The sequence below is a fragment of the Bos taurus genome, chromosome 8 (genome assembly GCF_002263795.3).
Source record: "Bos taurus isolate L1 Dominette 01449 registration number 42190680 breed Hereford chromosome 8, ARS-UCD2.0, whole genome shotgun sequence".
Lineage (NCBI taxonomy): Eukaryota > Metazoa > Chordata > Mammalia > Artiodactyla > Bovidae > Bos > Bos taurus.
This window is the reverse complement of record NC_037335.1, coordinates 63515288-63533649: the sequence shown is the minus strand read 5'-3', so window position 1 is coordinate 63533649 and position 18362 is coordinate 63515288. Positions and strand designations below refer to the sequence as shown.

General features: G+C 44.7%; 1 protein-coding gene across 1 annotated transcript in view; it reads left to right on the top strand.

Moving 5' to 3' along the window:
* GABBR2 (gamma-aminobutyric acid type B receptor subunit 2) overlaps window positions 1-18362 on the top strand; it is a 369323-nt gene that overhangs the window by 216297 nt on the left and 134664 nt on the right. The window contains exon 7 of the mRNA XM_024996226.1: window positions 14484-14720. Within this exon, the coding sequence (XP_024851994.1) occupies window positions 14484-14720 (237 nt within the window). The remainder of the gene's footprint in view (window positions 1-14483; window positions 14721-18362) is intronic.

Here is an 18362-nt window from a genome sequence, read left to right as displayed (position 1 = left end):
TTTTTATTTCAGTAAATGTTATTTTTAAAGGTGTTGAAGTTTGCAGTTTATTAGAGAAGATTCTTGGGTCCAGGGATACCCTATACTTTAATCTAAAAATAGTATAAAATTTGAGGAAAGTACAAAAACAAAGAAGAAATTTCCACGCAGGCAGACAGTATAATAATTAAAAAGAGAAACTTAAGGAAGACTAAAGATGAAAATGATTACACATGAGATCTGTGAAGCTAAGTGGGGGTAAGGGCTATGAGATGCCCCAAGGGCTGCAAATGTCATTCCAAGGAGCGTGAATGCTACCTAGGCATGGATGTAGAAATGCACAGGAATGCATTTTGGGAAGATCATTTTTTTGCAGTGTTTTTTGGAATAAACATTTTTACTTTATAACATCTTCCAAAAAGCATTAGTTGCTCAGTCGTGTCCAACTCTTTGCGACCCCATGGACTGTAATCTGCCACGCTACTCTGTCCATGGAATTCTCCGGGCAAGAATACTGGAGCAGGTTGCCATACCCTTCTCCAGGGGATCTTTCCAACCCAGAACTGAACCCAGATATCCAGCACTGAAGGCATATTCTTTACCATTTGAGCCTCCTGGGAATCTTAACACCTCCCAAGCCACTGGCTTTACTTTTTAATTTAAAAATTTTAAATTTGGGGCCAGTGAGGAGTCTGAGGCTTTCCAGGTGGCACTAGTGGTAAAGAACCCACCTGCCAATGCAGGAGACATAAGAGGGTTTGATCCCTGGGTCGGGAAGATCCCCTGGAGGAGGGCATGGCAACCCACTCCAGTATTCTTGCCTGGAGAATCCCATGGACAGAGGAGCCTGGCGGGCTGTAGTCCATAGGGTTGCAGAGAGTCAGACACGACTGAAGCCACTTAGCATGCACACACGAAGAGGCTGACCTCATCCCCATATCACTATACACATGAATGGGCACCTTGGAGCTACTCCTGGGGCTCTTCACTTCACCCACAGTGTGGGTTACCCACTCCTGGGTGTCCCCAGATGGAGCAATGCCATCAGGAGCAGAGCCAGGCAGCCTTCCTGCTTGGGGCAGCTCTGAAATTCCAGATGACCCAGCCCCTGTCCCACAGTCACTGAGGCAAGAGGCAGCATTTCTTACAATCTTAAGGTTGAAAGATTGAAGTTACACAGGGAAATTTTCAGCCTCTTTGCCTCTGGGATTCTGGGTTTAGGGCTCTCCTGACAGGCTTCCCTGGTAGCTCAGGGGTAAATAATCTGCCTGCCAATGCAGGAGACTCCAGTTTGATCTCTGGATCGGGAAGCTCCCCGGGAGAAAGAAATGGCAACCCACTCCGGTATTCTTGCCTGGGAAGTCCCAAGGATAGAGGAGCCTGGTGGGTTACAGTCCATGGGGTCACAAATACATGACTTAGCGACTAAACAACAACAATGGGTCACATAGACCAGCCTCCCATCAGACTCTCAGATCCTTCCAGTGGCACAGGACTTACAACTGATCCCCTAATTTTCCCCACTGGCCCCTCTGGGCCTCCACAGGTCCTGTTGGCAACCACCATATCCCTGTAGGCATTCCTTGTCCCTCAAGGGCCCACCCCTCCAGTTGTAACTCATAGTTCCAGGGCCAGGTCTAAGGGTAGAATTTAAGGGGGTGCCAAGGACCTCAGTGGGAAAATCAAATATCAAAATGTTAAATAAAGACAGGATCCACAAGGTCACCATTAGGGTGAACTGATTTGAGTCACATAATTACAGAAACACATCTTGTCTTTATTTAAATTTTTGCTTATCATGGATTTTTTTTTGCATTCATTTTGATTTTTTTTTATAACCTTGATTACTGAGGTTTTGGGCCACTTCTTCCTTTTGCTTCTGAAGGGAAGCCTTCACTCACCTCCCCTTGGCCCTTGCCCTGCACAGATTGTGTTTGTCAGGCCCCTTCCCATGCTCAGCCCATTCTCTGTACTTGATCGTGTTGAATGCTCTCTCAACAGGGTGTGGGGCCCAGAGTTAATGAGGCATTCCTATTTGTGGTCTGACCACAAGCCAACTTCCCCAACCAACCCTCAAGAATATATGGCTCAAGAAAGTTCTAGAAAGTCATGAAATAGTTCTTGAATTTGGTTTTGTGGTATATGTGACTGCTGGGGACCTTGGTCAGCATGGCACAGGCTCTTGGGTAAGTACCTGTATTCTGGGGTCTGTCAGTATCCATAAAACAAGCAAACACTTATAGAACCAAGTCAGTGGACTCTTCCACCGTCATTGTTTACACACAGAAAAGCTGAGGAGCAAAAAGGGGAATAGCACACCCAGGATCCTTGTAGTGGGTTAAACAGGAACAGTGGCCCCTAAAAGGATATGTCCGGTTCCTAACACTTAGAACTTGTGACGTGACCTTATTTAGGGAAAGAGTCTTTATGGATGTAATTAATTTAAGGCTCTTGAGATGAGATTATCCTAGACTACCTGCAGACGTGCATGCTAAGTTGCTTCAGTCGTGTCCAACTCTGTGCAACTGCATGGATTGTAGCCCTCGGGCTCCTCTGTCCATGGCATTCTCCAGGCAAGAGTACTAGAGTGGGTTGCCATTTCCTTCTCCGGGGGATCTTCCCAACCCAAGGATTGAACCTGCATCTCTTGTATCTTCTGCACTGGCAGGAAGGTTCTTTACACTAGCGCCACCACCTGAAAGTGAAAGTGAAGTTGCTCAGTCGTGTCTGACTCTTTGCAACCCCGTGGACCGTAGCCCACCAGGCTCCTCCGTCCATGGGATTCTCCAGGCCAGAATACTGGAGTGGGTTGCCATATGACAAATATTCTTATAAAGAAAAGGCAGAGGAGGTTTGCTATTTGGAGAAGATCATGTGAAGATGGAGCCAGAGATTGGAATTACAAGACAAGGAACTCCAAGGATTTCTGGAAGCCTCTAGAATCTAGAAGAAAGGCATGAAATGGATTCCCCTTGGAGCTTCCAGAGGGAACCAACGCTGCCAGCACCTTAGTTTCAGTCTTCTGGCCTCTATAACTGTGAGCCAATAAGTTTCTGTTTAAACCACCGAGTTTGTGGAAATTTGTTATGGCTACCCCAGGACACTGATAATGTCACCCAGCAGGTCAGGGACAGATCCAGGGACTGGAAACCAGGACTGCTAAATTCCCACTCACTGCCCCTGCCCTCTACCATGCTCTTCCTCTCAACTTGGGACATGCCTAGGAGCAGAGCACATCCAAGTTGGCCCTTTTTGTGATGTCTTAGTGGGCCTGTTATTAAGTGGCAGAACAGAACAGCATAAGTCTAGTAATCAGGAGATTTAGTGCCTCCATCTGCCACCTCAGCTAGACCCTCACTATCCCTGGGCCTCAGTTTCCTCAAATGAAAATGAGAGATTTGGACCATATAACTCCTAGCATCCTTTCACAGTAAAATTCTCTGACTCTGTGTAGGTATGATATTGAGTTATTACAGTGAGCTGTGTGATATGGTTATAATGTTAAACTCTGGAACCCCCAGGATAGAGGTGACCCATGATAAAGTCACAGAATCGGGTGGAATAGTGGGCCCTCCTGGAATGCATTCTCTGCAGTTCTCTCTTCCATATGCCTGTCTCTAGTGCCAAGCTGCCCCAGCTTGTTCATTGGCATCCAGGAGATTTCTGGGAGGAGGAATAACAAGGTCTCCCTCCCCAGCACATTCATCAGTCCCTGCCAGTTGGAATTTCCAGTGATGGGACAAGTGCAGACCTTTGGGCTTCCCCAAGCACGTTCAGAGTTCAATTTTCCAGAACCTCCCGTAAATAGCTTCTGGATACTTGATTTGGCTATCATGTCTCTTTCTCCTTGTTAAAGTTCCCCATCACCACTCTATTCCCCTAAAGTGACTCTGTTGACATTGGTGATTTCCAGTGTCAGCTTTCACTTTTCAATGTCCCACTGGGATTGTTTCCACTGTAAGTATTTATAATTTTTGTATAAAATTCCAGTGATGGCTTAGCCTCTCCAATAAGGACATTCTTCCCTGTTACCATTCTCCTGCTGAGATACACAGAGTTGGGCCAAGGCACCAGATGGAAGTGTTCACAGAACCCTGGAATCAGTGGGAACCTCAGAAGTGGCACCAACCCTCCACCAAAGGCACAGGCTCTTTCTTTGGAAGATTTCTGTAATGTTTTCCAGCAAGAAACTTCTGTGACCACCCACGACTGTTTATCCAACACAGCAGAACAAAAGGAAACAGAGATCTAATGAGTCCTCAAATTAGAGCAATGACCTGGGAAAAGCTGCACACATCTCTTTGTCACTGCCATGGGAGCTCCATAACAAAGAACCTGGGGCTTTTAGGAAGCTCTGGGCTCTAGAGAGGAGGATGAGAAGGTGATATGGAAAAGTAGAGATGCTCCCCAGGGAGTCAAGCTTTATGACGCTGCTGCCTCTGCCCCCACCTTCCCCACAAAGCTCCTGTTACCGGCTACTTCCCTAGATATTCACATCCCTGGGAGACGGGCAGTGTGGCAAAGGAACATGGGCTCAGGAGGAAAGGTGTGGTGTGGCCGGTAGTTGTTCATGCAACATCCTTAGCCCTTCTTCCTCTTCAGTAGCATAACTCTGATTTTTAACTGGGTATGTTGCCACTCATCTGAAAATATACATTTCCCAGCCTCCCATGTAGCTAGATAGAGCCAGGATTCTAAGTCTAACCAGTGAGATTTAAGTAGAAGTATTATACAAGACTTCTAAAAGCCTACTTTAGAGGACAGCTTACCCTTCTTTCTTCTCCTCTGTATTGGTTGAAATATGGATGAGATGGCTGGAGTTATAGCAGCCATTTTGTATCAACAGGTGACCTTGAGAAGGAAACTTTACGATCAGTTCAGTTCAGTTCAGTCGCTCAGTCATGTCCGACTCTTTGTGACCCCATGAATCGCAGCACGCCAGGCCTCCCTTTCCGTCACCAACTCCTGGAGTTCACTCAGACTCACGTCCATCGAGTCAGTGATGCCATCCAGACATCTCATCCTCTGTCGTCCCCTTCTCCTCCTGCCCCCAATCCCTCCCAGCATCAGAGTCTTTTCCAATGAGTCAGCTCTTCGCATGAAGTGGCCATAGTACTGGAGTTTCAGCTTTAGCATCATTCCTTCCAAAGAAATCCCAGGGCTGATCTCCTTCAGAATGGACTGGTTGGATCTCCTTGCAGTCCAAGGGACTCTCAAGAGTCTTCTCCAACACCACAGTTCAAAAGCATCAATTCTTCAGTGCTCAGCTTTAGGATAGTGGGGCATAAAGATAAGAGCCTCAGTCTCTGGTTACACTGTGGAGTTGCCGTAGAAGCTCTGCACTGCCTACCCATGGACAACTTTTACTTGAGAGACAAACTATTTCATTTAAGTCACCAATAATTTTTTGTCTGTTATATTATATAACTGAACCTAATCAACAGTGATACAGTGACATTGGGCAAGTCATTTGGCCTTTCTCAAATTGTTTCTGATTATGCTGGAGTATATGTCTTTTACAGATTTAGAAGGATTACATGAAGTAATACAGAGGAAAATACCTTGCTAAGTGCCAAGCACACAATAGGTGCTCAACAAATTGTAGTTCTCTTCCTTCATCAGTGCAGCAGCCTTGAAGTCAGGAGAAAGGAGTAATGAGTCAATTTATATGCACAAACCTTTTCTGGTTTGTTGTTGGAATTTTACTGATTGTATAGACTGATTTAGGAAAAACTGATATCTTTGTAATATAGAGTCTTTCCATCCATTCAATTTCCCTCAGAAATCTTTTGTGTGGAATTTTTGCATGTTTTTTATTTGATTTATTTATAGGTATTTGATGTATTTTAGTGAATATATGTGCACAGTACTATTGGGTGCATACTTAGGGGTGGAATTTCTGAGTCACAGAGAATCCATATGCTCAGCTATAATAGACACTGCCAAGCAGATTTCTAAAGTGGTTGTACCAATTTACACACCCACTGGCAGAGATTGCGAGTTTCATTTGGTTCACACACTCACCAACTTTTGGCGTTGTTGGCTTTTAAATTTTAGCCAATCTAGTGGATGAGTAGTGGTATCTTATTTTTATTTTAATTTACATTTCTTTGATAAGTAATGAAGTTGTTGATCTTTTCATATTATTATTGGCCATTTTGATATTCTCTTTTATAAATTGACTATTCAAGTCTTTTGCCCATTTTTCCACTTGGATTCTCTGCATGTTTCTCACTGATTTGTAAAAGTTCTTTTTTGTATTCTGGGTATGAATTCTTAGACAGTTATATTTATTACTTACATCATGTGTGTCTTATTTAAGCAACTTTGCCCACCCAAGCTCATGAAGATATTTTTCTATCTTGTCTTTGAGAAGTTTGTTTTACCTTTCACTTTTAGATATAGAAATCACGTGAAACTGATTTTATGTAACATCTGAGGTGGGCTTCCCTGGTGACTCAGACAGTAAAGAATTTGCCTGCAATGTGGGAGACCAGGGTTCGATCCCTGGTTTGGGAAGATCCCCCTGGAGAAGGGAATGGCTACCCACTCCGGTATTCTTGGGGCTTCCCTGGTGGCTCAGACAGTAAAGAATCTGTCTGCAATGCAGGAGAACCAGGTTCCATCCCTGGGTCAGGAAGATCCCGTGGAGAAGGGAATGGCTGCCCAGTCCAGTATTCTTGCCTGGAGAATTCCATGGACGGAGGTGCCTGGCAGGCTACCGTGCATGGTGTCGCAAAGAGTCAGACACGACTGAAATGACTTAGCTTCAGTGTGTGTAGATCAATTTCTGGACTTTCTGTTCTCTTCCACTGGTCTGTTTGCCTATCCTTTAACCAATACCACACTGCCTTAATAATTGAAGATTTTTAAGACCTGATGACTGGTAATGTTAAGTCCCTCATCTTTGTTCTTCTAGAAGGTTTTCTTGGATGTCCTTGAACCTGATGTCATGTTTCATTTAGATCTACTCATATATTTACACTTTTCATTACTTCTTATTCCTCCCTTCATTTCTGTTCTGTTTATGATCATTTTCTTTCTGCCTATAGAACTTCTCTTGGTCTTTCTTTTAAAGAAAGAAAAGATGTTTTTTGGTTTTGCTGGAGACACATTCTCTCAGTTTCTGATTGTCTAAAGTTTTCTTTCACCTTAATATTGAGAGATATATTAATTAGGTGTAGAATTCTAGGTGGTCTTTTGTGTTCTTTTAGCACTTTCAGAGGTCATTTCTGAAATGTCTTGTCTTCTGGAATCCCTTGTTTCTGTTAAATCAGCCATCAGACTAATTGTTGCTCTTTTGAAGATAATGCATCCTTTTTTTTCTCTAACTGCTTTTAAGATTTTATCTTTGCTTGACTCTTCAGCAGTTTTATATGCTGTGCTGAAGTACGGTTTTGTTTGGTTTTATCTTGGTTGGAGTTTAAGCATAATGGAACTTCATGAATCAGTGGATTGATATGTATTGGGGGAAATTCTAGGAAAATATCCCTTAAATATTGCTTCTACCTTTTTAACCTTTTCTCACATTTTAGGACACCAGTCATACATGTGCTATACATTTTCAACACATTCCATATATCTCTTATGTTTATTGCTTATTTTCTGTCCTTTTTCCCCTCCCTGTGCCTCAGGCTGAATATTTACTACTAACATTTCTTCAGTTCACTAACCTACTTTCTGCTGTGTCTAATATACTGTTTCATCCATCTATTAAGTTCTTAGTTTCATTTGTTGTATTAATATTTTAAAATTTTTAGGATTTTAGTTTTATTCTTTTTTTTCTTTCTTTGCTCCCTGTTTTCTGGTGATATTCTGTATCTTTTGTCTATTTTCTTGAACATATAAACCTGCTACATTAAAGTCCAGGCCTAATAAATTCAAGATATGAACCACCTGTAGATCTGCTTTGTTGCCTATTTTTCTTCTTTCCTTTCTTTCTTCCTTCTTTTTTTTTTAAGATTTGATCCTATTACCTGGTATACCTAGTAAGTTTAATTAATTGAATTCGGTATGAAAAATGAAAGAAGCTACAGGTGGCATTATCTTTCTTCAGAGAAGATTTTTCTCTTTGAGCAAACAGAATAGGGGCAGTTCACTTTATCCAGTCAAGAACTGAGATGATTCCAGGCTTCGCTTTAGTTTTCATAATATCTGGTCTGTTTTGGTTTGACTTTATTCCTATCTGTCCTTTGACATTCTAGACTAAAATCCTGGGATGTTTACTGGCCCTGGATTCCAACTTTTGTTCCTAATGTCCTGAGACTTTAAACATACCTGCTTGTGTTCTTATCCCCTTAGCCACCACTTTTCACTTGGCCTCTCATCCTCCTTGTTTTATGCAGCTTGTGCTGTGCTTAGTTACTCAGTCATATCCGACTCTGCGACCCCGTGGACTGTAGCCCGCCAGACTCCTCCGTCCATGGGTATTCTCCGGGCAAGAATACTGGAGTGATTTGCCATGCCATCCTCCTTATGCAGTTTGAGTAAGTGAGTGAGTGAAGTCACTCAGTCGTGTCCGACTCTGCGACCCCATGGACTGTAGCCTACCAGGCTCCCCCCTCCATGGGATTCTCCAGGCAAGAATACTGGAGTGGGTTGCCATTTCCTTCTCCTGGGATCCAACCCAGGTCTCCTGAATTCCAGGCAGACACTTGAACCTCTGAGCCACCAGGGAAGCCCCTTATGCAGCTTAGTTATCACCAAATATCACAAGTGCAGATGTCAGTGTGCATACTGGTATCCTGTGGTTCCTCTTTCTCTGAGACCTTGGCCCTATAAGCCTTGCCACCCTGATAACCCTGAACTATAGTTTTTTGTCTTCCCATCTCTGAGGGACTGATGAAAACACTGATCCACTGTTTTCTGTTCCTACAACTGGCCTTCCCACTTGCAGATCAACAAATGCCTCCAGGGGAAGCAGCGAAGAATGTTGGACTCTTCTCAAAACATTTCTCTTCCCTCCAGGATCTTGGTTCTTCAAGTCCTAGATGTCCTGGTCGCTTTCTGATACCTTTGGATAGCTATATTTATATTTTATTCTGCTTTCCTTAATGTTTTTCATGGGAGCTTTAGTCTCATATAACCTATTTTGTCATAGATTGGATGTCTGAACTGAGACTGTTTTGCTTAAAAGGTGAAGAAGAGCGCATTGAGGACAGGGTAAGCATGTCACTAACTTCAGCTCTTTGAGAGATGTTATGGATAAGAGGAAGCAGACATGTTCTTTGCAGCTCCACAGAAAGACATAGCAAGCTACAGGGAGATAGGTATAAACTCTGTATCTGAAAGACTGATCTCATAGACGTCAAGCATTCCTTAAGTGGAAGGCTCCTCCTGAGGACATAGTGACTTTCCCAGCACTGAAAGAGTCTGAGAAAGGTCTCAGAAAAACACCTGGAAGCTGCTATTGAGAAAATCCAATAATCAGATTGTGAGAGGGATTTAATCAATGTTAACCAATTTATGTATTCTTGAAGTCTTAAAAGATCTTTTAAAATACAGTTGTCCAAGTTATCCCACAGATACAATAAAACAAATGTAGGGCCCTGCATTCTCAACAGGCTCCTTGGATGACCTACGAACTGGAGTAAAAGAGACTGCGCCCTAGTGTACCTTCCAAAGGAGACTCTGGTTGCAACGTCCCACGAAGGGTTCGAGAGAGAAACTCTGCTGGTTTTGCCGCTCTGCGGGGTTGGGGGTGGCAGTTGGAGATATAGAAGGAGATGTTTCCCCCTTCTCCTCTCTTCTGTCCATGAGACTTCCGTCTCCCAAGAAGCAGGACTCAGCTTGGTTCTGTTGGAATGACAGACCCGTAACGTTTAGTCACAGTGTGGGGTAGCAAACTTGTGTGGGCTAGCCTGGGAACCTAACCACTATTTATAACATGATTTCTGTATGAAAAGATGTTCCACGTTCCAACAACTGCCTCTCAAAAATATGTGGGGTACAACCTGTCAGTAATTGGGACTCTTCATATAAAACTTGTTTTCTCAGAAACTTTTAGCCTCTCAAGATAAACTTGACCTCAGAGCATGAGTAATCAATCAGTTTTCAGTGTCCGCTTTACAGCGGAAGAAATTCTTCTGCCCTGAATAATTGGAGACCTGCTTTAAGAACAACTATTAGCTTTTCTCAGACAATTGTGAAAGTGTCTGTTTCTGCTGTCATTGTTTTGCCTGAGGGAGATCGGCGCCGGCTTCACCGGGGAACAGTGATGAATGGTCCCGGACATAGTGTGGTAGCAATGACTTCAGCATGGTGCTTGCAAAGACAGGGAGAATGAGGTCACCTTTCAGGCCTAAGCTACCGGGGTGTCCCACTCCAAGGACTTTACCCACAGAAGTGAGGTAAACAGGCACATTGCCAGTGTTCTCCAACCCCCTTTCCTCTGGTTGATGAACAGTTTTATGAGATAGAAAAGATAGGGATTTATAAGAGGTACACCTAAAAAATATATAGGGACTTGTGTTGGCCCCAATGTCAAATTGAATAAACAGTCTGATCTTGATCCCCTCTATTATCTACACACATGGAAATATCACCAATAAACTATATCAAAGAAGTTTAAAAACTACATTCATATACCTCCTGGTGAGGCAATACTGTGTCTGTTCGCCGAAGGTCTGACTCTTCCCACCCGCAACAACTTTAAGAATGTCGCAGAAACCTTCAAGGATGCCCCAGTGGCATGTCCTGGATAGAGAAGACGTCTTGAAACGTCATCTGAATGTACTCATTAGGTTGAACAAACAGGACTCAAAGAGACACCACCAGCCCTTGGATGCCTTTGCCTGCATCAGAAAAAGCCTCGGAGCAGCAAAGTCTTAGAGAGAAGAGTTCAAGAGGCCTCATTCCTTTGATGCTTAAGCAATTAATTAGATAAATAGACAATTCAGGTAAATTTTTGATATTTTAAAAATAGCCAATAGCTGAATTAATAGCCTGAAATATACCCAAATTTCTTTTTTTCTTTTTCTTTTAGGCCACACTGCGCATCTTGCAGGATTTCAGTTCCCCAAGCAGGGATAGCATCCAGGCCCTCTGCAGTGGAAACATGGAATCCCGACCCCTGGACTGCCAAGGAATTCCCCCAAATTACATTTTAAAATCAAGAAAAATATAGCCAAATAGAAAAATAACAAGGATATGTTGAAACAAAGCACTAAAAGTTGTGACTCTCACCATACCAATATGGTATAAAGAGGAAACACACCTCAGAAGTGAAAGTTGCCCATCTATATGTGGAGATCACTCTTAATAGTTAACTAGAGAAATGCAAATTAAGATGAAAAGAGATGTACATTTTTTTCTTGAGAAACTGACAATGATTTTAAAAATTGAGGGACTTCCCTGGTGGCCCAGTGGTTAGACTCTGCACTTCCACTGCAGGGGCACAGGTTTGCTCCCTGGTTGGAGAACCAAGAGCCTGCGTGCTGAGCAGCTTAAAAAAAAGAAAAAGAAAGAAATGCCTATTGTGGGCCAGGATGGAAGGAAATGGGCACTTTCATATAGAGTGGAATTTTAGCTTTTCATGTTTGGAGAGGATAATTTGGCCCTTTAGATGTGTGAATAGCATTTAAGGTTTTTATACCTTTTGCCTCAGCAATTATATATCTGGGAATTTCTTCTGAAAAAATAATTATCAGTATGTGTTCAGAAAATTTAGATACAAGGGTGCTTTTTTTTGCAATCCTGTAATTGGGAAAAATTAGAAAAAAGCTTTAATGTCCAATAATTGGAAATTAGCTAAGGAAGTAAAAGTAGGCCATTCACACACTGGAGGGCTGTTACCCGCTATCAGCACAAGGCAAAGTCTTGGGTCTTTGGGGCATCCTGGGTGAGCAGTTGTTCCAGGTGGCCAGGTGAACAACCACTGTACTATTACTAGCAGTGACTGGAGTTCTTGGGTCACCAACACATCCTGGACACAGGACTGATGCTGTGCACTCATGGAACTGTCACAGCCACCTAGATGGGAGGATGCAGAGACCTGTAGGAGATAGGACCCCAGCCCCAGGTCACATTACCAAACCACTGAACTGGAACTGGAAGGCAGGTAAACCTGCTTCCAAGTCCTGTGTTCTTACCACTGTGCCAGGCTCCTGCCTGGATCACTCACCAGGAGGAGGCTTCTAGATCACCTGGTCCAACCTCCTCACTTTTCAGATGGAGAAACCGATGTTTAGAAAGGGTCTCTGTGGGTATTGTTTTGGGTTCTATGATCAAGATAACACCCTTGACCCCTTGGAGCTTAATTCTTCTGGTAGATGCACTGCAGGAAGTAAAAATTGCAATAAAGAAGATAAAACTAGTGGATAGAGATTGCCTGGCAGGAGGAGGTTGTGGAAAGGGTGGGTCAGGGAAGCATCCCTGAGAAACGACACATGTTGACGTTTGTGTGCCGAGAATATCAGGCCAGAGCTGCGGCAGAAGCTTCCTGGCAGAGGAGGCATCTAGCGCAACAGCCTCAAGTGCAAACAAGTCTGGTGTGAATGAAGGAGACCCAACAGGCTCAGGGAACAGGAAGCCTTATAATACACTATCTCATGCTCCCTGATAAGAAGTGAGCAGGCAGAGGATGCCTGTGGAGAGCCAGCCTCCAGGTGGAGGGGTGCAGTTACCTATGAGAAAGGGCTTGAGGAGCTGGGCTGGGCTGGAGACGGTGCTGTCTCCTTGAAGAACCCTTGGAATTAAAGAACTTCTGCTGGGTATTTTGACTGATGAACAGAACAGTGATGACTGGACATGATGCATTTCCAAAGGAAATCATAAATAGATAAAACCTGAGCTATCCAATAGGAGCCAAAATGTTTTTGGTTTTTTTTTTTAAAGGTGGTGGATTTGTTGCTGGGATACCATTCACATTTGGCCAGGCAGATTCCTCATTTGGTTGTCTGCAGATTCCACCTTTGGAGGGGCTTGGTTGTACCCAGGCTCTGCTAACCCCTTGAGCCAAGGGCGAGAGACTTGAGATCCAGCCACAGAGTAACCCAGTCTTCAATGGCTCAGCTTCACCACTCTACTCGGATACGAGAACTGGCCCCAAACAACTTGGGGTGGTTTTCAAAAAGCAGTTATGACTTCAAAATTCAAACATGTGAGAAGCAGCAAAGATAAAATGAGACCAGTCTGGCTATACACACAGAGACACACACATACGCATGCTGTGTGACCTTAGGCAAGTCTCTAGACCTCTCTGTGTCTCCTGCTGCAGATTGAGAGGGCATGTGTGACTGTCTCTAAGGGGCCTTTTCTGGTATAAACTGACAATGAGTTCTGGTTTCTATGTTTGATTTGTCCCCAAGGAGGATTAATCCAAAGACTAAGCCATGGGCTCTGATGACATTTCTGGCAGAGGAGTTCAGAAGTGATTTGAGAAAAGGCCCATGAAGAGCTGAGGGTAATGGGTTCCCCTGGAGCGGCATTCATTTGGATCTGTAAGCCTCAGGGACTAGAGTAAAAAGGCAGTTTCATTACTTTGTGGCCTCAATCAGAATGTTAATATTACCAATGAAATTATTTTATGAAATCCAGATCAATGGGAGAAAAAAAATTTTTTAATGTGAAGTTATTCGCAGACCCTGCTATATTCTGGAAGATGAAAGGGAAGAGCACAATGTAGAGATCAGAAGGGACCTTACAACTGGACACCTAGGACCTGCCCGGGGTCCCATGCTCTAAGAGGACCTCACTCAAGCCCCACGGGGTTCAAAATCCACAAGGCCACAGGGACCTGCCCACCCAGAGCCTACACCCCTCCCAATCCTGGGCCATCCCCTGAATTCCCTGCCCAAATGCCTGGAGCCGCATCCAGGGTCCAAGGAGCCTCTTCAGGGAGGACTGAGCCTCAGGGTGGTCATGGGACTACTTATGCCAGAAGAAGGTGGACTGGCTTGACTGGCCTGTGGGATGGAGTCAAGTGGGAAGAGAAGAGGGTGGGCCCCTGAGCAAAGTTAGCTTCCCCTGTGCTTCTGTGTCCAGACTGAAGCTCCGAGGGGTCTCAGACTTCTGAATTCAAACCTGGCCTTCCAGCTTGTTAGGAAGGTTTATTCACCTTCCTTTAACCCATTATGACAAAAAGATAGAAAATATTTTATTCAACAGTCTGTTTGTTGTCTATAACTTAATATTTAGACATATGGTGTATACGCCTCCACTGTTAATGTAGCTCCAGGCCCAGCTAATGTCAGGAGGAGGCCTGCTCGGGATGCATTTTTCCTTCCACTGGTCTTGGCAGACAGCCAGGGTTCAGATACCAGCCCTGCCACTCACTTGGTCCTAGGCAAGTTAGCTTTCCTGAGTCAATTTTCTCATCTGTAAATGGGGACAGTAATAGTCCCAGTGTACAAGGTTGTTGTGGGGGTTAGATGCGATAATGCACGTTAAGAGCCTAGCACCATGCCTGGCTCATGATAAGCACTGGGGAGTGTCAGCTCTCGGCACCATGTGCTTCATGTCCCAGCTGGCTGTAACTTGGTGTCCCTGGTCTCCTTATTTTCCAGACACCACAGCAGTATGAGAGAGAGTACAACAACAAGCGGTCAGGAGTAGGACCCAGCAAGTTCCACGGGTATGCCTACGACGGCATCTGGGTCATCGCCAAGACGCTCCAGAGGGCCATGGAGACGCTGCACGCCAGCAGCCGGCACCAGCGGATCCAGGACTTCAACTACACGGACCACACGCTGGGCAAGATCATCCTCAATGCCATGAACGAGACCAACTTCTTCGGGGTCACGGTCAGTCCCAGGCCCCTGGGCTCTGCTTTCCTTAGCGCCCCTTGGTGACACACAGGGCAAGAGGCACTGTGTTACAGGCCCTCTGATATATGCTTCATTTTTCGCTTGTTGAAATAACTTCCTGTGGGCTCTGTGGTTGCAAGGCTGCTGAAACGGGCATGGCCAGTAACGCTGTCTGATGTGTTGGGAAACTACCTGTCTATAACTTGTGGATTAGAAAGGCCATAGTGAGCTGACACAGAGCAGGTGGAATCCACCAGGCGGTGGGGTGGGGGTGAGTCAACAGAAGCTCTGGATCCAGAGTCAGGTTCAAATCCTGGGCATTCACTTTCAAGCTATGATCTTCAGACTACAGAGTTTTTTCAGCCCCCAAATGGAAATAATACCTACCTGGCAAGGCAGTCATAAACATTAGCTGTTACAAATTAAAAACTGCCCTAGCAGGTGGTTGAGCAAGCTACTTGTTCTGAGTTTTAAGATTCTTGAAATAGCTGGCAAATGGGAATAATAATGTCTGTGTTGTACAGAAGTCAGGAAAATTGGGAACGATGAGAATCACTATTTCTTGAATGCTTATGATGTGCTAGATGTGTGCTAAGCATTTATGTAGATTAGCTTGATGATGTATGCCCAGTGCTAGGCACATGTAGATGCGGAGGAAATGCTCGTGGTTGTTGTAGTTAATAATTGTCTCACTGCATCTGTGTGCCATCCCTAGGAAGTGGGTGCTGTTACCACCCCCAATAAAGCTGAGGAGCCTGGAGCTTGGCACATTTAAGTACCACAGCTAATCAGAGGTAGAGTTGGGATTTGAACCTGGGTCTAGCTCTTAAAAGCTGCATCACACTACCTTCTGGTCATGAACTTAAGTGGTAGTCATTTATGTCTCACAATGATGTATTTGTCACTGACTGTGCTCCCAGAATGGAGAAGGCGATGGCACCCCACTCCAGTACTCTTGCCTAGAAAATCCCATGGATGGAGGAGCCTGGTAGGCTGCAGTCCATGGGGTCGCGTCGCGAAGAGTCGGACACGACTGAGCGACTTCACTTTCACTTTTCACTTTCATGCATTGGAGAAGGAAATGGCAACCCACTCCAGTGTTCTTGCCTGGAGAATCCCAGGGACGGGGAAGCCTGGTTGGCTGCCGTCTATGGGGTCGCACAGAGTCGGACACAACTGAAGCGACTTAGCAGCGGCAGCAGTGCTCCCAGAAAATTAGGGAAATTTGCCTAAAGAGTAGTTTGAAATGGCTAAAGTGTTGCCCGTTGTTCTAATTTAAAAAGGCATTTAGAGAATCCGTCTGTCTTGAGAGTATATAAGATGAGCTAACTGGGGTATTTCTTACACGTTCATGCTCCTTTGCGCATGCGCTCAGGTTTGGGTTGTTGGTCTGACGGGCCGGGACTTGTGCAGGTGCTGAGTGTAGGCTATGGCGTGGACTCCGGGATAAGATGGACTCCTTGTCCTGGAGACTGTGGTCCAGAGGCAGGGCTGAGACCTAGACTCAAATGATATTAAGAGGTTGAAAGTGCTCAGCACCACGGGAGAGCCTGTGTGAGCCTAGAGGGATTTCTGTGACCTTTGATGAAGAAGTCATGGAAGACTTTGGAAGTGGAATCTTTGGGGTTGTGCCTTAGACCTGCAGACGGGGGCTGGCGGTCCAGCTGGATGGAGTGTGGTGAGGTGCATGTACTTTGTTGGGAATATTGAAAGGGAGGGTGGTGAGGCTGGGAAGGTGAGCTGGGGCACAGCTCTGTAGGGAAAGCTAAGGAGGCTGGCCTTATCTTACAGGCCAACAGTTTTCCAAGTGTGCCTTGACCAGCAGCACCAGCATCTCCTGGGAGCTGGTTAGAAATGCAAATTCTTGAGCCTAACCCCAGACCCACTGGATCAGAATCTCAGGGTTGGGGCACAGCCATCTGTGGTTTAACAGACCCCCTAATGCACAGTAGAGTTTAGAACCACTGCTCTGGGCATTGGGGAACATTGAGGTTTGCTAAAAAGAAGGAGAGTTCCAAATTCCTAAATAGAGCCCCTCTTGACCTGAGACCTGGACATTGCTCCCACAGCTCAGAAGTGAAGGCTCTTGTTAGTTATCGGTAAAGGTCATGTCTGCAGTGCATCCTGGACACAGACTGAAAACTTTAACAGCTTTCCTCAGCCCAGTGGTTTCAAAAAGTTCTTTTGTTTTATCCCCAGAACTTCTTGTTATCAGATTGTACGTGGTCCCTGGTGTGTAATATAAATTAAAGAGGAGATTCTCAGGTGAATGGAAGAAGAGCCCAGAGCCCTTCCAGATCAGCCCCCTCCACATCCCATCCCACCTCACCTCTCCCTCAGAAAGGCTCCGCAGAGCACCAAATGCTTTAGAAGTCCTTTCTGTCCATGGAACAAATTCACAGACAGAGCCTTAGAGAAGGGTGGAATTCACCAGGGGTCCCACTAGTAGCATTGTGGCAAAGCTGTCTCAAAATATGGGTCCACTTTTTCAGGCCATCTTGTCACGCTTTGTTTCCTATTTCATAGAATGAATTTGTAGTATCCCAAGTTGAAGTGGCTGGATAGAGAGCTACAGAATCTAGGAAGCCTCTCCTAATCCTAAAATGCAGCATTTTGTCTAGATGCCTGATGTAGCTTAGGTGGAGATCATTTATAACTACTCCTAAATGCTGCCAAATAATACATGATCCCTACTTGATGCGCAATTAGATGAGGCTGCCTGAAAGGCTTTACACAGCTTGAAGATGAGTTTCTTTTTGATGGGACATTCCTTGACTCATATTTATGCCTGGTCTCATTTGTGACTCATGATTCAGCAAATGTCAGAACTGAAAGTGATCTTAGAGATCCTCAAATTCAACCCCCTCAGGTTGCAGATGAGTATCTGAGGTACGGATGGAGAGTTTCAAAGTCACACAGAAAGAAGGTTCAATTTAGGCAGGACAGTAGCTCAGATGGGCCTGCCGTCACCACACCGGTGCTGCCTCTCTCCTCTTTATACAAATCTTCCATTAGTTGAGAAAAAGATTGCAATAGTGAAACAGGTCTTCAGGTTTTTTTTCCCCTTCCTCATCCCCTTCATCACATATTAATATGTGCTTGTCACTGGGCTCGAGACAGGTTTCATTAAAATTGTCTTCTGATCAGAGAAAAAAGACCAATTTCTGACAAAATAAAAAGTGTCCCTGTGGTCCAAGGAGACTGCAGAAGGCCAAGTTCAGACATAAATAAAGAGTTGGAAAGGAAGGGAACAGGAGGTAGAAATAAATTGAAGCATTTTCTATTTGCTGAAGGGTTTTCATTATACAGCACACACAGTATCCATTTTTCCATTCTCAGGCAGACACTTTATTCTGGGTCACCCTCATTCAGCTTGTTTACTATACGGAAAATCGTTTAAACACATTAAATTAATTATATCCGTGACTCAATTTCAATTGATTCAGTATGCATTCTCGCCTGGGAGCCAGGCCTGTGGCTGCCAGTTGGTGTGTTAAAGAGATTTCTTCGGGCACCCCAGGTCGGGACTCTGGCTTAGTCTGGGGCCCTAGTGTCTTTAATTTTCTTAAGAGCTCTCCTCCCAGCCACCTTCCTCCGAGAACACTGGAGAATAGGACCTGTGTTCCCAGCTGTACACTG